Source organism: Panthera tigris, chromosome B4 (genome assembly GCF_018350195.1).
Source record: "Panthera tigris isolate Pti1 chromosome B4, P.tigris_Pti1_mat1.1, whole genome shotgun sequence".
NCBI lineage: Eukaryota > Metazoa > Chordata > Mammalia > Carnivora > Felidae > Panthera > Panthera tigris.
The window spans coordinates 50,777,342-50,800,502 of record NC_056666.1 but is presented as its reverse complement, the minus strand read 5'-3'; the positions used below and the strand labels follow the sequence as shown (position 1 = coordinate 50,800,502).

Genomic DNA, 23,161 nt, shown 5'->3' with positions numbered 1-23,161 from the left:
TATTCAAGTCTTATTTGATAATCTTCAGTAAGAGAATTCATCATATAAATCCTATACATTCCTTTTTAGTTTTCTTCTTTTTACTTCTTTTTTTCCTTTCTTTGTGAAAAAGGACTGTATTTGTATTATATAATAATGGCACCTACCTGAAGTTTCTCAGAGGATTAAATGTAGTATACTTGGAAAACAAGTTAAAAAATTACCTGTCATACACTGTGTAAAACATGTGTTAGCTGCTATTTTTATCATCTGGAATTATTGTTTCTATGTTTTTCTTTTACTTGGCCAGCTTACTGAATGATCTTACGTATGCTAATAATGTAGATAAAATACAGGTAAGGAAAATATCATTTGTAGGTTGTAACTATTTTTCTCCCCTTTTTTGTATATGTAATTTCTTCCCCTCATTGTATTGAATAGGACTACCAATTCTGTGCTAAAATTAACAGACAAAATACTCTTTTTCGAGGAAATTAAGAGTAAAAATTCTATATGCATTTGTTATTTTTCTGATATGTGGATTAAAAATATATAAACTTAATCAAGTTAGATGTAATTTTAGATTACTAAGTATTTTGTTTTAAGCAGTTGTTAAATTTCATGAAATGCTTTTAGGAGCAGGTTATTCATACAGTTTTTCTCCTTTATCATGCTAATATATTAGAATATTTTACTAAACTTCCTGTTGTTCAATCAACTTGCCTTTCTTAGAATAAATTCTACTAGCTCATTACAGTTGGCTCTTTAAATACACTTCTGGATTTGATTTGCTAATATACTTCAGACCTGGGGATCTATATTCATAAATAACATTGTATTTCTATGATTTCTTTGTTTTCTGTTTGTCTATGTACACCATTCATGTCTATTTTAGATTATTGTAGACACAGAAAGTGGGTTGGGAAGTAGTCCATCTTTTTAATGTTCTAGAACAGTATAATGGAACAAAGATAATCTTTCTCCTTGGAGATTTTTTTAATCACTCCACCCTCTGAATCCGCAGCTTTTGGTGAAAAAACTTTGCATCTATTCTAACAGAAATTACAGGGAAATGAGATTAGTTGAAAAGGGCCGGTTAACTTGGCCTCAAAATTAAACAGATAAAATTATAGCATTAATGAATACCTGATATGTAATCGTTACTTATTTTTTAATATTTAAGGTCCATCTCCAATGAACAGAATCTGTAAGTACTTTATTCACTAATATGTTTCTAGCATTGAAAATAGTGCCAAGCCTGTAGTAGACACTCAATAAATTTTTTTCATTCAATAAATGAATAAAGTAACAAAAAATTATATTGGTTGTGAATAAATATTTATTTAGGGAAAAGTAAAAGGATTTTAGGTAGTATAAGTAATATGTCTATCAGAACATTCATATTTTAGCACCCTTTACCTGAGGCCAAAAAATATATAGACACTCTGTTTCTTAGAAAAGCATGTACATAATTATATTCACTCTATTCCAACACTAGGCTGCTTTTTTTTTAATGTTTATTTATTTTGAGAGAGAGAGAGAGAGCATGAGTGGGCGTGCTTTTGGAGGTAGGGGCATAGAGGAGAGAGAGAATTGAGGCAGGGCTCGATCCCTGGAACCAAGTGCCCTTAGGCTGCTTTTTTATTAGATTTATTTTTGGAATTCAGTGGCAGTGGGGAGGAGGAGGATATGGCAAAAAAAATGTAGGTATATATCTATATCTATATCTATATCTATATCTATCTATCTATATATCTATATATTGTTTTCAATATCGTGCGTGCTATGAAATTAAGCTTTTCCTTCATATCAGTAGATATACTAAACTTTCTAAAGACATCAGTCAGAACTTTAAGATAAAAATATAATTTCTCCAAATAGAGGAAAAAACTTTCAATTTCATAATATAATAAATCAGCTAGTAAACTCCCTTAATAAAAAAAAGTAATTACCCGTTACTCTTAAAATAGGTGTATGGATTACAGAGAGAACATAGGTTATTTTTAATTTTTTTTTTTGGTTCATGTGTTAACCTTGATATCACAAATTGCCATACTCTCGCTTCCTTTTTTTTTCTTTTTCTTTACAGAGTCTATTTCTTCTTTTGGAATAGACACATCTCCCTAATTCCCAATCACTTTTTCTTTCTTCTGTTGGGTCCTGCTCATGTTTCAAGCTTTACCTACTTTTTGAAGACCTTTCAATGCACTGCTCTGCTTTCCTCAGCCCTTGGTTAGAGCTCTGTTTTAGCCATGATCATGTCTATTATAATTCTAATTATGTCAATTTTCATCTTAGTAGACTGTAGATTCATTAAGGAATCTTAATGAATTCTTTAATTGTGGACCTTGTTAACCCAACACATCTTCAATAAAAAGCGGCAGTTGCTCAATGTTTGCTAAATAAATGCATTTTTAAAAAGCATGTTATACCTGTGATCAACCCAGCCTAGAAATGAAACTCCTTTACCTGGGTCTCAAAATTTAGTACACAAGGTTGAGTTCTTCTATTTGTTGTTGCACTCTTTTCTCAACTCTCCAATTTATACATACACAAATGGAGAGAGAGAAAGGAAAGAAAGTAATGTGGGGTACCACAGTACCACAGAAGGAAACATGACAGGCTTCTGCTTATTGCTTTTTAAACAACATGAAGCTGCTTGCTTTATTTTTTTCTCAGAAACCTTACTATTGTCTATTGACCTAAAATAGAGAGAGAGAGAGAGAGAGAGAGCTTATTAAGAAAGACATTGGAGAGATAAAATTCTGTAGTGTCCAAATTTTTCATTAAAGCCTCATATGACTCAAAAACATGGGCTGTGTTTATGTGCCCTGCTGTCACCCCTAAACAACTACATCTGAGACAGCCATCCGCTTCCTTCTCTCATTTCTTGTCTTGACTGAGTAAACTTATTCCCTTTGTCTTTCACAGAAAAAGTCCAAGAAAATATAGGCTCAGGTTTTATAGAAAAATCAAAACTGATCCAATCAAAGTAGATTTACAGGAATGTATACTCATCCTCTAAAACCTCATTTTCTTATTTAGAGAAATCATTTTTCTAGGTCCTAGAAAGGTAAATTCCTGGTACACAAAAAATAGATGATTGGGAACTAAGCTTTCTTAGCTGACTTAAGAATCTTCTGCAGAATTTCTGTGAAATTCTTAACTATTGACTTACGAAGACTTTATGTCTAAATAGTAACTGCAATGTTTATTTTTTTAAATGGAATATGTTTAAAAAGACTCCAGGAAAACATTTTTAAAGTTATTATTGGATGGGAGGAATATGGGGCGGAGTTGGCCTTAGAGAAATGATAGCAGCGTTAGTAAAAAGGATTTTAAAAAGCACATGCTGGGCTCAAGTCAGTATAGCTCCAAAAGACAGGACTGAGCAAGAAGGATCAGAAAGACAAGATGAACGATGTGAAGCTTGCTGTCTTGGGTGGCGAAGGAACAGGCAAATCTGGTGAGTGGTGTTGCATACTGTGGCATGGTGCAGAGTGTAAAACGAGTGAGAAATATATTGACCTAATAGGTAAATATAGCTACATAATTATGTGTACTACTTTTCATTTGGAGTTTTCATTTTTATGAGGAAGTAATGCAATTAACTGTATATTTATAGAACTTATAGGCACTTTGAGAAAGATAACTGTTTGAAGTATTAATTTGTAGGAATAACAGTAAATCACTCCATCACCATCCCACCTACTTCTCACTGTAACACACCTGCCCTCACATCCACTAGTGGCCAAACAATGGCCCTGAACTGATTCTTCTGCTCGGAGCCTAAGGGTGGAGAAGAATGCAGGGAGACCTGTGGATTATGTTTTAAATGCAACATTCCTGAGGTGAAAAAACAGGATGGGCGTGGCTTTGTAGATGCCTGCAGACTGAGCAACAGGTGCCCCTGACTTTGGAAGGCACGGTTTTGTTTTATTTTACCGGATTTTGGTTTTGGTTCCGTTATGATGGTGGTGAGGATGCCATCAATAGAGCTACCTGATCTCAATGAACGATGACAACTGTCCAGACCCAGGAGCTGCAGCAAGATAAACCCACACTAGAGGTCTTTCTTCTGTTTCCTGGGTTTTGAAGTCCCTCTATCCTTGCAAACAACTGTGTGATAAACAAATGTGTGATATTGTCCTTGTTACTATTAGAGCCAGATTTGACCTGGTAAAGAATATAAAGAGATGGTATAGTTCTTGAATCTGAAACTTAATGAGAACTCTGTTTCTGTTACATAAAGTAAGCTGTCTTACCTGTTTGCATTCATGAATTAATTACATAGTGATTTGAATAGGCAGATCACTTTCTAGTCTTTTAATCTTTATGGTTGTACAGTGAAAATCTTGATGACTATTATTTAGACTAGAATTTAATAAAGCTTTAAGGTCTGCGTTAATGCTTGGTAATTTTTGAGCTGAAAGATAAAACCTTATGTACATAACTAAGTTATCTGTATCCTAAAATAGAAAAGACCCTAAGTCCAGCCTGTTTGTCTTGTAGCACTTACAGTAAGGTTTCTTACCAAGCGATTCATTGGAGAATATGCTTCTAATTTTGGTAAGTCACCACTTTAGACTTTTTTTTTTAACCTTTAAAATTTCATCATTTTAATTAAACCACAATTAAGGTCACTGAAGCATTTTGGTAGAATTTTCCATTTTTGCATTTTTCAACAACTTATTTATTCAGATTCTGGTTGGAAATATCAAAATAGGTACTTGAATAGAATGTGCTTTTATGATAAAATTCACCCAATTTGATGTTAAGTGAGATGGATTAGGAAGTCAGTTTGTTTCAGTCTAGAATTAGAAGAACATTAAAACTAAGATCCCCCTCTCCTAATATTGTGAAGTGTGTCAGTGTGAATATTTTTGTAAACTATGAAACAGTTTTGAAATTAAATAAACATTTGTTGAAAGATGAAGACATATTAATCATAAAAGCACTAGTAACTACAAAATAAAGCTTATTTTAATTTATTCCCATGTGAAAATAATGGGAAAATTATACCTTGATTAAAGATCATATCAAAATTATCTAGGTTGCTTATCTAAGTTTCAGAGAAATTCTAAAACAAGTGTTTTAATATAATCTTAGAATAATTTTACTAACTCTGCTCTAAATTTATTTTGTTCAGAATTAGCATGACATATGGGAAATATCAGAGTGAGGCATTAATAAAAAGTGAGGAACTTTGCCAGAGTTTTGAGTATATTTTTGGCTCAGCAATTAATCAATATTAATACTAATATTAATAATCAACATTAGTGCTAATTAGTACTAATATCTCACCTGATTTAAGACATGAAGGAAAAGTGATTTTGCTTTATGTTTTTTAAACAAGAACAGCAGAGTATAAAAAAATTATGAGAATTGGAAGAAAGGGGAATGATTCTGATTTTTTTGTGCAATAATTCTTACTTAGATTAAGAGGAAGTTATAATTGAAAACGTGTTTTTCCATAAGAAATAATCTCCTCCACCAAAAAAAGAAAGAAAGAAAGAAAGCAAGAAAGCATCCATTCATGAGGTAGCATTATTCCAGAATTTTAGAAACTAACGTTAAGGTATTATATTGTATTACTTTCTACACGTATCTAACATACTACTTCAATCCATGTGACATTGGGAATATTTTAGAGAAAGTGCTTGAAAACTGATTAAAGATAGAAGAAATACATAGAAAAAGAAATTCCTATTGTTTAAATTCTCAGGTGAAAAACCTCTGTCAAAAACAGTCAATATAACACAAAGAGTCAGGCAGGAGAAGATGTTCCACAATTACAAACCCAAACCAACACAAATAAAACCACACCCAAAATAACAACAGCAACAACAACAACAAAAAAAAATCACCTTAATCTTTTATAAGATATAGTTATATAAACAAATGAAGTGTGTACATTCCAGGCTGGTACATTTCCATTAAAAAATATATGACTTAGAGACATTTTGAAAAGACAAACAAATGAGCAAAAAGATCATCACTGCACGAGGAAAAACTGGCAGAAAATGATTCCATCTTGTAAATGAAGACCAGAAGGGGAAATAATAAAATTCTAAAAAGTTAAGAGTTAGTGACCCCAGCTGACAGTTTTTGATTTTTGAGTAGATATGTTTAAACGTCTAGAAGGAACTTGTAGGGTTCACAGTCAGTAGTAACCTATGAAGTTACAAGGAACTGTCTGAAAACATATTTTAAGGTTTAATGAAACTATAACAAATTTCATTAAATGTAACCTAAAAGGATTTTAAAATGCATCCTTAACCCCTGAAGTCAGCTCCCCAAATCTTGCTCTATCTTTTTAACTATGGGTTATGTTGCCAGAATGGGTCATGATTTTTTTGTCAGTGTGCCATTTTGGAGAGAAGTAGGTCTTTTATTAAACTCTGGAGGAACAGTTACAGAAAGGAAGTCTTTTATTCATTAAACAAATATTTATTGAGCACCTACCATGTCCCAGGTATTCTTCTAGATAGAGAGGCTACAGTATTGAACAAAATAGACAAATATCCAAGCCCCCATAAGATTTATATTCTGGAAGGAAGGGTCAATTAAAAAAAAAGAGTATAAGTTATGTCAGATGATGATAACTGCTATAAAGAAAAAGAAAATATCATGGGGGAATGGCACTAATATGGTATGTTAAAATTTAAATTTAAAATAGGGTAGTCAGGGTAGATTTTGCTGAGAAGGTGATATTTGGACAGAGAAATAAAGGTGGTGAAATTGAGCCATGAAGATATCTGGAGGATTACATTCCAGGCAGAAGAAACAATTACCAAAATTCTGAGGGAGGAAATTTCTGAAAAAAGTTGAGGAACGCTATGGAGGATGGTGTAGTTTGTGTGCAAATAATTTGAGAGAGTATAGCCAAAGAAGTCATAGAAGTGATGGGAGACTAAACAAAGAGGGACATTTTCAGGCATTTTAAAGGCTTTGGTTTATCCAAGTGAGATGGGGAGCCATTGGAGAGATTTGATCAGACAAGGGATATGATTTGGCTACAAGGTTCACTTTTGCTCCTGTGTTGAGAATAGACTAGGCACAAGAAGGGAGTTAAGAAGGAGGTAAAACAGAGAGATGAATGAAGAGGTTTTGTAATACTCTAAATAAAAACTGATGGCTTGGATCATAGTACTAACAATGGAGATAATGAGAAACAGATAAATTCAAACTATACTCCAAAGATAGAATAAAAGGAATTTCTTTTAACACTTACTTATTTTTGAGACAGAGGGAGACAAAGCATGAACAGGGGAGTGTCAGAGAGAGAGGGAGACACAGAATCTGAAACAGGCTCCAGGCTCTGAGCTGTCAGCACAGAGCCTGACGCGGGGCTCGAACTCACAGACCGCGAGATCATGACCTGAGCTGAAGTCGGCCGCTTTACCGACTGAGCCACCCGGGTGCCCCTAAAAGGAATTTTTAATAGGATAAATATAGGAGGTAAAAGAAAGAAAGGATCAGGGATGACTTAAGGCTTTTAACCTGATAAATTGGAGTTATGGGTATATAATTTAATGAAACAGAAAATTGTAGAAGATACAATCTTTTCAGGGGAGTCAGGGATTCCATTTTAAGTATTTTCAGGTTGAGATGTCTATTAAGTATCTAAAGGGGGGTGTCCGATAGCAGTAGTTGTTTGTGTCTGAGGTTCAAGGAAGAGGTCTAGGCTGGAGATATAAATTGGGTTCATCAGCAATAACTGTTGTATAAAAATCTGAATGAGATTAGCCAGGGAGTATAGATAGAGAAGAGATCCATAACCTAGACCCATGTCTGGAGTGTGAGAAGACATGATGGGACAAATGAAAAAGATTAATACGGAGCATCAAAGAATAAAGAAAAAAACATTATAAGGAGGGAGCAGTGATCAGCTCTATTAATTCTACTAGGACACATAAGCTCAAGACAGAATTATCCATTGAATCTAAAACCATAACCTTGATAAGAACAGGTTTATTTAAGTTCTTGGAACTAAAGCCTGATTGGAATGATTCAAAGAGCTGGATGGAGACAGAAATTGGACACAGAGGTGTAGGTACTTACTAAAAGGCTAGGAGAGCAATGTGGCAATAGTTGAAGAGATTGGGGGTTCTAAAGGGTTGTTAAGTTAGGAGAAATTCAGCGGTTAATAATGATATAGTAGAGAGGAACAGTTTATGATGCAGAAGAGAGAGGTGGAATTGGTACGGTTATGTCTTTCAGTAGATCAGAGGAAATGGTAACTAGTTCATGATGAATGGATTGGCCTTGGAAACACAGATAATTCGTCCATAGTTGTAACATGGAAGATAAGTAGATAAGCACAAAAGCATGTAGTTGAATAGATATGGTGGAAAAATTTATTTGTAAGAAATACATATATGTATGAGCAAATATAACATGCATGTATTTGATCACTAACAGTTAAAAAAAGCCACTGTTCTATTCCACTAAAATCTGACCAGTTGAATTTGCAAGACTGTAATACATATATTAATTTATTTTTTTTAATTCTAGAGTATTTCCATAATGACAATGAATATATGTATATTTTGCAGAATCTGTCTATAGTAAGCATTTGTATTTGGAAGGGAAGCAACTGAACCTAGAAATATATGACCCTTGTTCTCAAGTAAGTAAAACAAAGTATTATTTTATTTTATTTTTTTTCAATCATGATTTGAAGAAGATTGGGTAAGAGTAAATGTAAAGTTGCCAGTCTTAAAACTGAAATGTGTTCTCAATTTTAATTAAAATTTTAAGAGATTATTTTTAATATTATAAACTCCAATATCTATCTATTTTTTGATAAAATGGGTTATCATTAATTAATTGTCTGAAGTGTCAATTATAGGTGGAATATCCCACCAGTTTCAATTTGCTTGATTTATTTTCAGCCAAAGAAAGCAAAATTTTCCCTCACAAGTGAACTGCATTGGGCAGATGGGTTTGTTATTGTGTATGACATCAGTGACAGGTCCTCATTTGCTTTTGCAAAAGCACTGGTCTACAGAATTCGGGAGCCACAAACTAGTCATTGTAAAAGGTAAGATATTCTCCATTCCTCTTGCCTTTCCTTTTAGTAAATCATCATAGCTATAAGCATCATTAGGAAGAGCTTAATACAGCCTTCCAATTACAAAATTTAACAGCCCTGAACAATTCACCTTCCATTCCACAGGAGTTACACATGTAGTAAAAGGAATAAGATGAGAATACTTTATATCCTGGCTGACATAAACAGTTACTTGCTCTGAGTAAATGGCTATTTTACAAGACAGCTTCTATTGTTAACATGACACTCACTTGCAAAATGGTACTCTGTACACAAGATAGTTCACTTTTCAACCTTTTCTTTTCATTCCCACAAAAATGTTAAGGATATTAAATAAATCCAAATTTGTTACATTTGGCATCCAATTCCTTGTCGTTGGGTTGTTCAATCTATCAAAGCAAAATAGACTGAATAATCAAACCATTATGAATTCTAAGTATGAGAATACATTTTTCTCTGTTTCACCTCCTAAAATAAAGAACTGATCAATGATTACCCATTGTTAATTGTCTTGACACAAAGAAACTATGAGGGAACGCGTACCTGCCTTAAGCCATTCTTGTATTATTAGATATACATTTACACATGAATTTCCCATTTTCTTTATTTTTTTGTTTGAACCTCTCCCATTTAAAATATTTATTTTTATTTGACATACTGATATAAAGGATTCTTTGTGCTCGTGATAAGATTTGCCCTTAGAATCCAAAATAACACTTTAATCTGGGAAGCAAGAAGCACAATATTATTACTGAAAATTGGTATATGTGTTTTTGTATCTATTTTAAATGCCCACTATCAAGAAACCATGGGATAATGATTGATAAAGGTTGTTTCCCTGAAGTCAATTGATGTAAATTCTTGTTTATATCTGATTGACCTTAGGTAAACCACTTTAATCTCTAGACCTCATTTTTCTGGTTATAAAACTGATAGAAATATGGTAGGAGAAAAGGATTTGATTTTACTGAGGTAACTTGCAGCTCTGATTTCCTCTTATATTACAGATTTTTGTTTTGAACTTCATTGTTTTAAGCATTAAATGCCTCATATTTAAGCAGCATGACTTAGGTAAAGGATAATAATAAAATTCCTTCACTATTCTTCCAAATCAAAAGAATCACTTAAGCATAGTCAAAACATAAAAATGAAAACACCTATACTTGACATTTTTCAGGCAATCTTCTTAATGTACTAAGTAATTTTTAGAGTATTTCCACTTCTCAATCTGTAGATAGTCTGGGATAGCAAAATATGTTACTGTTTTATAAAATTACATCTGATTATGAGTCACCCTTCAAAATATTTCACTTATCCTTCCCTATTAATCCTTTACAATACTTTTCTGAATTTTATAGAAAAAATATTAATACCCTGAAAAGTCTAACAGACACAGTGCTTTTCCCCTCACCACTCACACACACCATCATGCAAATGAAACTGACTTTTAGCAGAATCTAAAGACAGTATCTTTATAGACAGAGTTGAAGACTGCATTTATTCATTTCTTCCCTATAGTAGATAACTTGGCAGAGTTCCATGGCATTTATAAGGACTAGTTGTCTTATTCTATCTTTCAAATGAAACCCTGTTTTAGAAATTTGTCTCTGTAACCAAGGAAAAATTATTGATATTTGTTGAAGACATTATCTTAACAAAGAAATGTTTTTCTTTAAAAAAAAATATTTATATTGAGAGACAGGGAGGGCGAGGCAAGGAGAGAGGGAAAAAGAGAATACTAAGCAGGCTCTGTGCTGTCAGTACAGAGCCCGGTGCGGGACTCACTACCACAAACCGTGAGATCATGACCTGAGCCGAAATCAAGAGCTGGATGCTTAACCGACTTAGCCACCCAGGAGCTCTGGAAACATATTTCTTAAATAAATAGAAAAATTGCACAAGGTCATGAGATTATAACATTTATCTCTAGACTATGGTATAATGGATAATAACAAAGAACAAACAGCAATGAGTATTGAGTAATATTTTTCCCTAGGAAAATTATATCTAAATTGTTCAATTATAGTAGCTATTCAGTAAAAACACATTAGTTAGTCCTTCTCTTTCAATTGATAAGGAAATGAAAAATAATACTTGGTAAGCATCTTTTGCTGACTGTGCTAGGTATTTTTATGTACATCATTTAATTAAATCTCCATGAGAATTCTGTGTAACATGTGCTATTTCACGATTGTTTTACATATAGGATAATGGAACTTGGGAAAATTAATAATCATGCCTTGTTGGTAAACAGAGCCATTATTCAAGAATAGGTTTGTATCAATGCAAATCCTATACTTTAATAGTCTTGTTACTTCTGTGTCACATACCACATTCTATAATTTTTGTAAATAATTGGGGATTTGTGTCATACACTTACATATGACCATAAGAAGCACATATACACACACAATATTTTTTTGTCCTTAATTAATTTTTATATAAACCTACTAATGAAAAAAAAGAGAGATGTAAAATAATTTTGCCAAAGTTGTGTTCTACATTTCAGAGCTGTGGAATCAGCGGTGCTTTTGGTTGGTAACAAGCAAGATCTCTGTCACGTGCGAGAGGTTGGCTGGGAAGAAGGGCAAAAGCTGGCATTGGATAACCGCTGCCAATTCTGTGAATTATCTGCAGCAGAGCAGTGTCTGGAGGTAGAGATGATGTTTATCAGAATTATCAAGGACATCCTGACAAACTTCAAACTCAAAGAAAAGAGAAGACCCAGTGGATCTAAATCAATGGCTAAACTGATCAATAATGTATTTGGAAAGAGACGGAAATCTGTTTAGCAGACATGTAATCCTAGGGGATTTATTATATCAGAGAGTTTTAAATATTCACATGATAATGAAATTTGCCCTTTGTATGCATTAAAAAAATAGTTCTCTTAGAGATATGAACTGACTGAACATAAACCACAGCTGTGTTTTCAAATATATAGCTTGCCGTTTGGTTGTTTGTATCTTGTACACTCATGCTTCACACCCAGCCTTTTCCTTATTACACAAAATGGCACTCACTATAACTTACCAATGCATTGCTGTATAGTTTGCTTGTATAACTGCTTAATGATTTTATTAAACTACCTCCACAGGCCTCAGTTTACTTTTATTATATTTATTTCTTTGAAAGAAATATGTAGTTATATTTCATCAAGTTGGTAGAAATGCATGAATTTAATTTTTAAAGTGCCTTTCCAGTAACTCAGTGAGTTCTTGATATCGTTTACATCTTGATATTACTTATTGCTCATTCTACTTATTTCACTTATAATTTAGACCTTAAGAAGTTGAATTCTCTGCCTGTAAGTATAGTTTGTATTTGGTCTGATAATGAAAAATTCTGCCTTCCATGTAATCCATATAAGAAGGGTAGTTAGCACAAATTAAGTTATACAGCTAAGATCCTTTTCATATAAAAAGGATTGGTTGTTTTTAGTTAATAATAGAGATCCATACATCACAGGGTAAAAGTAAAAGCTGGTTGGCACACATATAACCTTGAAGACCTTATTGCCATGAAAGAGATATTGTATTAGACAAACATTTTGGGCCTTCTCAGATTTCTCTGAGTGCAGTTTCCTTCAGAAATCAACTGTTTACCCTCTGTACTTCAGTGCTCCTGCCGCTGGCCTCGCTGCCTTTTAAGTTGGGGCCCTCGGCCTAACTTCAGCCAAATCACTGATAATTAAGGTTACATCTCCCAGAAATTAAAGTGGGAGTGCAAGCAGTGCTCCGTACCCCAGTTAACATGTATCAGCGAGAATCTGGGGGTGAAGCTGGAAGAAGATCTTGAGTAGAGGTTGGTAGGCAAGTGGGGGACCAGTAACACAGAACGTTAGTCTGCATAGGAGAGAATTCATTGACTTGGTGTTACTCACCATGAACTGTGATTCCACATTATAGGAGGGACATCTAGAACTCATCAATGTAGTTTTGCTGTTCCTTAGAAGTCTGGCCTTGATGATAGACTAGAGTAAAAGTAGTGGAAATAATAGAACATTGTGTGGTAGAATACAAAATAGTTCAGAACATTCATAAAGGTAGGGAAGTTAGAATTGATATGGTAGGTTTGCCCAGGAACCCACCATGTAGTGGTGGTGCTTGGGACAATTCAGAGGAATTTCCTTTACTAAGAAAGTGAGGAATGCACTGGTGAGGGGACACAGACAATTTTGAGAAGCTTAATAGTGACTGTGCTCTACAGGTCAGAGTTGGCAGTAGGAATGTTGTCATCAGACTGTGCTGCTTGATAGAATCCTGGAACAGCAGAATCTGGATGCCAGCATTTTTTTTTTAGGTTTATGTATTTATTTTTAGAGAGATAGGGTGGGAGTTGGGAAGGGGCAGAGAGAGGAGGGGAGAGAGAACCCAAAGTAGGCTCCAAGTTGTGTGCACAGAGCCTGACTGGGGTCAAACTCATGAACCCATGAGATTATGAACTGAGCCGAAATCAAGAGCTGGGCGCTTAACCAACTAAACCACTCAGGTGCCCCTGGATATCAGTGTTTAACTTGTTTCCTGTTACCCACCCACTCAGCCCACAAAGAAACGGTGCTATATCCAAGGCAGAGGTTCCATTTCTAATAGTGGCTGGTTGGAAATTTAGAAGTGACCTATTCAATCAGTTATATTGAGGCAAAGTCCATATTATAAGCCCATGCATTGCTTCCATCCATGCCACCCACTATGACCCCTGTTATCCTGTTATCCTGGATCGTTGTTGTAAGCACAAAGACGGCCAAGAGGCAGGTTGATATCTGCAGGACAGGTCATCCTGTCCCTCTGGTTGTAAAGTGACTTCTCCTTGGTGGATGCTCTCTGATGGGCATAAACATGATACACAAAGATATGAATATTTTATGTTCTCTCTAAGAGATCCATTCACACATTTTTTTCTCTGGTCCTTTTTGTCATCCTCACCCAGTTTTGTTTCATACTGATCTCTAGCGAACTGGCAAAACCACTGATTGCTGCCTAGAAATCTGTACCATGGGCCACTTTTCATAACATACAAAAGGTAGACAACATAGTGCACTTCTTGAAACTGGCAAATGGGATAATTTCCTTCTACTAAAGAACTTCACGGTAACCTCTGTATAATGAGGCACAGTCCTCTTATGGCTGGCACTAATATCTCAAGCTTAGGAAAGATCTCTATCAACTAGGTACATTCAGATTGGATTGCTATGTAAATGAGAAATAAATTTTATTGTGTAATGTTATTCTAGCAAATTCAATGTTATGCTTTTTTTAGTCAACTGCAAGGATTTCATTAATATTTTATAGTTTCAATATTGTCTTCATATATATATGTACATAGGTAAATATATATATATATATATACATATATATTTATATATATATATCAGTTTAACCATTATATTTTAATTTTTTGTTTTATTTTGTTTTAATTATTCTCTTGGATAATTTCCATTTTAGAGATTTGGTCTTCATTCTTTAAAATTATTTTCCCAGTTCAAAAAAGATTCTTTTGGGATGATTTGGTGTGAAAAACAACATGTTAATTTATGTGGTATGCAAGAACTCTAATGTCGATATGGTATGAAAATTCTTTAATAGTTTAATCCATGCATACCTGTCTGTGATGAGTCAGAATTCAAAATTCCTCTGTTAAGGATACAAATATTTGAATATATTTTACAATTTTATTTATTGTACCTTGATTTTTTTGTCAAGATGACTTGGGATGACACATCTTGTTATAAGGAGTCAGTGGAACAGAGTAACGCAAACAAATGTTCTCTCACACACGAAAGATAACTGTGAGGTGATAGATATGTTAATTAACGTGATTGCAGTTTGATTGTGGTAATCATTTTACAACATATACATATGTGTGTGTGTGTGTGTGTGTGTGTGTGTGTGTATAAATAAAATCATTATGTTGTATACCAAATCTATTACAACTTTATTTTTCAATTTACCAAACCTGGAAAAAAGGGGACCAGGTTGGGAAAGGGGCTTGAGCTTGATCTGTTCCTACATCATCTGTTCTCACCTGTTCCCATCGGCTCCTCCCTGGGATTTAGCTTTGGGAGCCATGAGTCAACATATATGAATCTGGTTGCCCTGAAGGCACAGGGCTGGAGATACCACACAGGATTAGTAACCACACAGCCACTCAATATATGAGCATATCCAGCCTCTACCCTTGGACTAACTGATGCCAAGCAGAGCAGAGACGAGTTAGCCCACAGAATCTTGCCCCAATTGCAGATTCGTGAGCGTAATTGCCATTGTTGGGGGCTATTAAACCATTGTTTTGGGGTTATGTGATAATAGATAACCAGAATAGATAACTTATTAAAACTCTTGGCAGTTCAGACAATACAAAATATTTGGCTTTCTTATTGGGGAAAAATGTGAAAAAAAAAACAAACCCGCTTTAAGCCACTTCAAAACAGTCTAGAACCTGAAGTTGTTGCAATATCAGTTTTCTTGTGAATGTAATTCACACGTAAAGCAACTTGCAAGAACCTAAAAAGTAATAAATTACAGTTTTCCAAAGTGAGAAAACCACATCTGCTTACAGAGGAACAAATACATCAACATGAGACCATAGAATATTGTAGGTTTAGGATAGCAAGTGTGTCTATAAATCTCAGAGATAGTTAAGCTGTATCACTAGGCTGGGAATTGCCTAAGCTGCTTCTAGTAAAAAAGATGCTGTCATTCACTTTGGATGAGCTTCAGTGAGATAACACATAATGAGGGGCAACAGCTGAGGAAGGGAATGCCAAAAGGGAGGGGCCTTTAAAATGGTTTTGATTTAATACAAGGCATGCACTATTAATAAAGAGGTTGAATGATACCTGTATGTTTTATAGGTTTATAAATTGGCTGTAGTAAAATATTTTACATCTTAGATCACTAGGTATTGTTTCAGCTTATTATGGGAGATATCTATCTAGAGTTGACTGAATTGTATTAATCTGAACCTAGTTTAATGATGCCTTAACATTTTTATGGGGGAATTTAATGTTTGCAATATCCATGTTCCTTATTTGAAAGCGTGACTTATAGGTTTCTCATCTTCCTTAAATTATGAAATCCTTCAGCTAATAAAGGAAAATGATTATAGTTTGCAAAAAAGGCAAAGTCATTTAATAATCCATATAACTGTCTATTGTAGGACTTTGCATAATAATTGTAATTTAGCTATTAAGGATTCTAAAGGCAGTTATCAGTCATACTCTACAATTCTGGGGGAATCAGGCAAAGCCCAAATTATTTAAAGTATTTTAAATTCCCAAAGAAAAAAAAGACACACTATAAATTGGAAATATACTTTATAATGGCAACATATTATTTCAAAGTAAAGAAGAAGGTCATCATAATTTTCAAATGTATAAACTACCAAACAGATTGTTTTTTTTTCTTTTGGATAGAGATACAATTTAATAATGGGAACGTAAGTTCCTCCAAGGAGGGAATTAGAAGACTCTATAGTACTAGTCGCAATGTGGAATTTTACCAACATTTTAGTAATCCTGGAACCACTAAGGCATGAAGAATTAAGAGAAAAAAACGAGACCATTGAAGAAGAGTAAGATATGAGATTACTTGCCATCATTTGAGAGTATGACCATGAGTTACTGCTGTAGCGTCTAGACCATTCTATAGGACTAAAGATGACTAATATCTAGACACTTGGAAACATTCAAACAGATATTAAGTTAAGCTGGTGTTTTTTCCAGACATAAATTTATTTTCAAGGTAATCAAGTATTTAGTTTTGGATGATTTGGGTACAGTTCTACATGTAAACACATCTAGGAATTAAAATTCTTGGGTTGGTTTGGAGGTAGAATGTTTAATTCATTCAAACAAAAATTCTGTATTTAAAAAAAAATTTTATGTTTTATTTATTTTTGAGAGAGAGACAGAGTGTGAACAGGGGAAGAGCGGAGAGAGAGGGAGACAGAATCTGAAGCAGGCTTCAGGCTCTGAGCTGTCAGCACAGAGCCCGACGTGGGGATCGAACTCACAAACTGCGAGGTCATGACCTAAGACGAAGTGGGATGCTCATCAACTAAGCCACCCAGGTACCCCTAAACAAAAAGTCTTTTAAAAATAACTAGTTGGATGACTTTTGTCAGAAAATTTTAAAGCCTAGACTATAAGAAGTGTGTATTTTGCTTACATTGTCATTCTCCACAATAAGAGAGGTTTTGAGCAAACCCTGCTAAAAAGTAGTTTAAAAATTATGGGTTTGATCATTCTAAATTACTATTTATTATTTTAATAATATCTTTTTAAGGCTTAACATTTTGTAGATAAGATTACCACGTCTTTGTGTATATGTATATAGATATACTACCATATACGTAAATAATGTTTTCATAAATATGTTATTATTTAATCAGATAATAACCCATTCTGTCAGAAGGAATACAAAATATCAAGTGAGTCAAAGGCAGAGAAATAAAGGAAACAACAAAATAAGAGAAAAAATGAGGGTTGGTATATGTGAGAAAAGTTGCATTCAAAATTATAAAATTGGGGACAGATTCCAGGATGGATCCCATCCCATGGGGAATGATTGGATACATATAAGTGTTAGAACAATAGGTTTGTAGTTACAAAAAATGGATAGTTGTTCATTAGTATAGCATTATAGTTAAAATAAGTGGGCATGAGACAAAAATGAGATTGAACAGTTCAGATGAAACTGAAATATAACTGAGGAATGAGATAATGTCCCCATTGTTCTTAGCAAACATCAGAATTTGAAGAAGAATTAGTGGACGTCTATAAAGTATTAGAAAATTAAATCTAGGAGAAAAGTTCACAAAAGGGGAATTTTGTACCAAAACCAAAATATACGCAATTTGGTTACCTTATTTTATAACAGTGAATAACATGTAACCAAGAAACTATGTAAAATGAAAAAAAAGATATTTTGGAAAATGTATTTTCTCTTACTACATTTTTACTTGTTAAAATCAGTATGTTAGTTTGTGATATTCAATGTTCTAAAAATCAGGAATAGAGTAACAAATGCTTTGGTTACTTCTTTTTCTGTTAGTAACGCCTGCTGCTGTGTCAATTATCTATTTGAGGACACTCACCAAACACTGTTGATGGAAAATGATGAAAGGTAAACCCAGAACTTTGATTAATGATCAAAGATCATTTTATTAAATATTTATTAAAATATCTTTAAACAACATAATTTCCTCTCATAAGGAAAATATAAAACAACATAGCTTTAGTAATTTTATTTTACCTTTATAGAACCACTAGTGAGTGGTATCTATGAAAAAAACTTTAATTTGGACACATTGGCATGTATTTTTAAATTTTTTAAATTAAAAATAAATAAACATTAGAAAAATAATAATAATAGGAGGGCCGCATGCGTGGCTCAGTCAGTTAAGCATCCGACTTTGGCTCAGGTCATGTTCTCACAATTCATGGGTTGGAGCCCCACGTTGGGATCTGTGCTGACAGCTCAGAGCCTGGAGCCTGCTTCAAATTCTGTGTCTCCCTCTCTCTCTGACCCTCCCCTGCTCATGCTCTGCTCTCTCTCTCTCTCTCTCTCACAAAATAAATAAGCATTAGTCAATCAATCAATCAATATTCACAGTTAGAAGATTAACAAAAGCAGGACTGGCCAGAACAGTGCTTATTAAAGGCAAACTCCGATGAGATAGAGATTTGGTTGTTGGAAATGTTAGGGCAGAGGCTCAGAGATGTGGTTTACTATTATTTGTGTGTGTAGCATTTGTTTAATGGAAACAAAACAAAACAATTTGTGTCATGTTATTCACCACATATAATTTCTTCCCTGTAATATGAAGATGGCAAGTTTAGGAACCACCTCCCACCTCAAAGAGCACAGCCAACTAAATCAGTCCTGGTTATGCATAGAAATTATGCTGAGATGAACACAACAGCCAGAGTGCTGGAGAATGCACACCGTTCCCTTCCCAAAATAATGATTGACAGGATGATGAAGATAGGATAAGATAGGTGCACCATATGTTGGCAATCCAGGCCATAGACATCTTTCTTTTTAGAGGGATCAAGAAACATAAAACACAGTTAAATCCCCCCACCTTACACATACATTAAAAATAATGGATTTTTGAAAATATTCCTTAAGACAAAAACACAGCAATAGTAATATGAAAGAGGAAGGTATATGTCTGAAGATAATTTTAAAAATGAAAATGAAAATTGGAAGTCTAGAGCAGACTTTAAAATCTGCATTTTTGTTAATGAAGAGTCAAATTAGCATTACAGAAAATCAGTTAAATGGCATTGATATAAAACAGAAGATTTTTTAAGAACATGAAGACAGTCAAATAAATGAACATATTAAAAAGCATATAATATAAATATTATAGATATGAAGATTAGAATCTAACTATAATAATAATAATAATACATATTCTTGGAATATAGAAGCAATAGTCCTTATCCTGGTAGTGTAAGGAGATAAAATTCTACATCTCAAATATGATTCAGTGTGTTTCAGAAAGAAAAAAAAAAAAATTCCAGGGGCACCTGGGTGGTTCAGTCAGCTAAACGTCTGACTTTTGATTTTCGCTCAGGTCATGATCTCTGGGTTTATGAATCTGAGCCCCTTGTCAGGCTCCCTGCTGAGAGTGTCGAGCCTGCTTGGGATTCTCTTTCTTTTCAGCTCTCTCTCCCCCTACCCCGCTCTCTCTCCCGCTCTCAGGATAAATAAATAAACTAAAAAAAAAAAATAATAATTCTGGTCTCCCAGAAAAAAAAAAACAAGTAAAAGCAATTGAAAAAATTCAGCATGACTTAAACTCTTTGCAATTATATGAACAGAATTTAGTTAAGAAAAGTAAAAAGTCTAAAGAGTTTAGAGGGAAGGTTTTGCAAAAGTCTAATTATAAAGACAGCTAAATTCTGGTTAAAATAAGACAAAAGAAAGATAGTTTCAGGTATGCAAGTGCTCTGAAAAAATACACTCAATGTTACTTAAAAATTATCAAAGTTTCAATTCCAAAAAACAGAGAATAATCAAAATGAAGAATTTAGGAACTAGAAGGCTATAAAAGAAATTGTGATAAGTCTAATTATATGCATAGAATGAGGTATGTGATATTATTTATTATCAATGACTAAAGTGACATTTGTGGAAATCTAGGCTATGATTAATCATATGATTAATCAGAAAAACAAACTATTTCAAGTAGACTTTGTTAGAGCAGAGAAAAAATTTAACAATATTATTGTCTAACAATATGTTTAAAATAATTATGATATAAAAATAGTTATGATATGTAGACTATATAATCATTTATTGAGTACATACTATGTATGTATGTATGTATTGAGTACATACATGCTATATGGCTTAAATATATTTTATGTAAATATATAAAGTGCCCTGCAAAGAAGACATTATCTTATTTTACATGGTTGAATCTTTTATACACCTCAATATAATTAAAAAGATTAATCTAGATCAAAGGCCAATTATTGTCTGAATTAGAATTCACAAATAAATGTAATTGGCTCTAAACAGCTCTCCCCACCACAATACCCTCCTTCAATACTACTGAAAAATATATAGACATTTTAAATCATTTCTACAAGTGGTTTTGAGTTATACAAGAAGATGCCTAGGTTTTGATAATAACATTTTTTTTTATTTTTTTCATTTTTGAGAGAGACAGAGCACAAGCAGGGGAGGGGCAGAGAGAGAGGGAGACATAGAATCAGAAGCAAGCTCCAGGCTCTGAACTGTCCACATCTGGCTTGAACTCGTGAACTCCAAGATCATGACCTGAGCGGAAGTTGGTCGCTTAACCAACTGAGCCACCCAGGCACCCCTTATGTTTTGATAATAAATATAAAAGTAAAATATGAAAGTACAGGTTAAGTATGATTTCACTTAGGGACAAAAGTACCACAAAAAAAGGATCGCAAAGAAATATACCAAATGATTATTAGCTATTGGACCTCAAGGGTTTTATATTATGTGAGAGACCCCCTCCCCCAGATAATATGTTCTTTATCTAAAAGTTGCCATTGTTTATGTAACTCAATATGTCTTTCTCCTTGTGCAGATAATGACCTTTATGTCAAAGTATTTTTCTGAGAAACTAGTGAAACTTTTAGGGCCTAGTATGTGTGGAACCTAGCATCTGTAAAACATATTTTAAAAACAAGTAAAGTGATTAGTATTGATCGACAATGTGTTATGGGCCAGGTGTTGCTCTAAGCTTTGGGGATAGAGCAGCAAATGAGACATATAAAAGTCCATACCTTCGTAAAGCTTGTATTTTAGTGGGAAGACACAATGATAAACAAAATATGTACATTATACAGGATGTCAGATAATGATAAATGCATGAAGACTACGGTGAGAAGTAAGTCAGCCAAGAAGGACAGGCATGCTGCAGGAGGGGCAGTGAAAGACTGGTGGCTATTTATTTATTCATGAGACAGAGAGAGCATGAGCACAGGGGAGGAGAAGAGAGACAGAGACAGAGAATCCCAGGCAGGCTCTCCACTACCTGCACTGAGACTGTGAGATCATGACCTGAGCTGAAATCAAGAGTCAGAGGCTTAGCCCGTTGAGCCCCCAAGAGTGGTGGCTATTTTAAAAGAAGGTTAGGTTTGGCATTCTCTAGCAGATCCTTTGAGCGAAAATCAGGAGAGAAGCATTCACAGAAAAAGCAAAACATTTTCCCCCTAGTCCAAAGCCATGTGGTTTATTGGGGGCTGGCACCATGCGGGCTGTAATGGGTAGGAGGAGCCCCGTGCCTCAGTCCTCAGCGGCGTTGAGCTGCATGTCTCCTGGTCTCGCAAAGCTCTCCACCGCAGTCTTTGGCCGGGGAGCTGTAAGGCCAGGCAGGCCTGGGAAGGGACTTAGGGGCCTCCACCGAGCCCCGATCCAGCTCTGCAGGCGGAGCATCACCACCACCATCCTCACCTGGTCTTCAGTGACTAGGTGCCAGGGCTCGAGCTGCTGTGGGCTGTACTTCTCCACCTGGTTGCGGAGCTCCATGTGCTCCGCAGGTGGACCTACTTGGCGCACTTGAACTTCCTCATCGCCTTGGGCCTTCTGATGTGCACGTGAAGCTGCGCCACCACTTTGAAGGTCTTCCCGCCCATCTGGCAGAAGTGGGGCCGACCCTCCTGGTGGCTGCGGGCCATGTGCCTCAGCAGGATCCCTTTTAGGGGAAGCGCTGCTTGCCGAACTCACACCTGAAGGGCCTCTCGCCCATGGGGGTACAGTTGTGCTTGTCCGGGCTGGCTTGGGGTACAGAAGGTCTTGTCACCGAGGTGGCATTGGAAGGGCTTCTTGCCCGTGTGCGTGCTCAGGTGCGGGTCGAGGCCGGCCTTCTAGAGAAAGGCGTGGCTCCAGAATTCACAGACACACGGCCTCTCGTTCCTGCGCTTGGCCTTCATGCGCATCTGCGGGCCATTTCTGCCAGAGGCCCCACTCCTTGCACACAAACAGCTTCTCCCCGCAGTGCTTAAAAGGCTCACGCAGCTGCAGTTCTCTTGGGACATGAACATTTGGCACAGACAGGACGGGCATGGAGCTTGGCAGCTCTATGCAGCTTGATCACGTACCTCTTCGAGTCCTCCTTAGTGAACTGCTGGGTGCAGGAAGAACACGCAGAGCACATCTCCCCCGTGTGGGACGCCGGGTGCAGCTGCGGCTCCAGCCTCCGGTGGAAGGTCTCCCAACACACGGAACCTGAGAAGACCTGTTCCCAGCCGTTCATATAATTTCGGGCTTCATGCTCCAAGAGTTTCTCCTGTTCCAAAAAAAACCCTGTGCACATTTGGGACACTGGAAGAGTTCCTCCCCAGTGTGTTTCCTGTTGTCAATTTTTAGATGCTATTTGCTAAGGCACGTTTTGGCAGAAAAAGGAAGGTCTTGAGTGTCCCCTCTTTCACCTGTTTCTTACCTGCCTTGAATTCAAAGTAATTTACTATGCCAAAGTGGCAGATTCTGAGGTGGCACTTTACGATTTCTTTCAAAGGAATATACATACTATCTAGGATTATAGGTGCTGGGTGCCTATTTTTATGGTACAGAGTAGAGTGGGGGGACAGCACCTAGAGAAAGTATTTCAAGCCTAGTGAAAAAACCCTCTGTG

General features: G+C 35.3%; 2 protein-coding genes across 3 annotated transcripts in view; one reads left to right on the top strand and one right to left on the bottom strand.

The window, feature by feature from the left end:
* The first annotated feature begins 287 nt into the window (after positions 1-287).
* On the top strand, positions 288-12,129 carry RERGL (RERG like). Of its 2 annotated transcripts, XM_042991838.1 has the most exons (6): positions 288-335; positions 1,163-1,186; positions 4,492-4,548; positions 8,538-8,611; positions 8,877-9,025; positions 11,544-12,129. In XM_042991838.1, the coding sequence occupies exons 2-6, from the start codon at positions 1,174-1,176 to the stop codon at positions 11,824-11,826; spliced, it is 576 nt and encodes a 191-aa protein (XP_042847772.1). In that variant the 5' UTR covers positions 288-335; positions 1,163-1,173; the 3' UTR covers positions 11,827-12,129. The 2 variants fall into 2 exon arrangements, with proteins under 2 accessions (XP_042847772.1, XP_007072921.1); XM_007072859.3 differs by lacking the exons at positions 288-335; positions 1,163-1,186 and adding an exon at positions 3,070-3,445.
* Positions 12,130-21,740: 9,611 nt separating this feature from the next.
* LOC102971630 (telomere zinc finger-associated protein) overlaps positions 21,741-23,161 on the bottom strand; it is a 140,706-nt gene continuing 139,285 nt past the window's right edge. The window contains 9 exon segments of the mRNA XM_042993681.1: positions 21,741-21,910; positions 21,913-21,960; positions 21,963-22,061; positions 22,064-22,228; positions 22,231-22,309; positions 22,311-22,488; positions 22,490-22,555; positions 22,557-22,822; positions 22,825-22,906. Coding sequence (XP_042849615.1) covers positions 21,741-21,910; positions 21,913-21,960; positions 21,963-22,061; positions 22,064-22,228; positions 22,231-22,309; positions 22,311-22,488; positions 22,490-22,555; positions 22,557-22,822; positions 22,825-22,906 — 1,153 coding nt within the window.

Excerpts from the sequence above, each read along its gene's own strand:
- RERGL (XM_007072859.3), top strand. The coding sequence starts at position 3,394 with ATGAACGATGTGAAGCTTGCTGTCTTGGGTGGCGAAGGAACAGGCAAA. Across the intron at positions 8,612-8,876 it reads TATATGACCCTTGTTCTCAA|CCAAAGAAAGCAAAATTTTC; the intron begins GTAAGTAAAACA and ends ATTTATTTTCAG. Across the intron at positions 9,026-11,543 it reads CAAACTAGTCATTGTAAAAG|AGCTGTGGAATCAGCGGTGC; the intron begins GTAAGATATTCT and ends TCTACATTTCAG.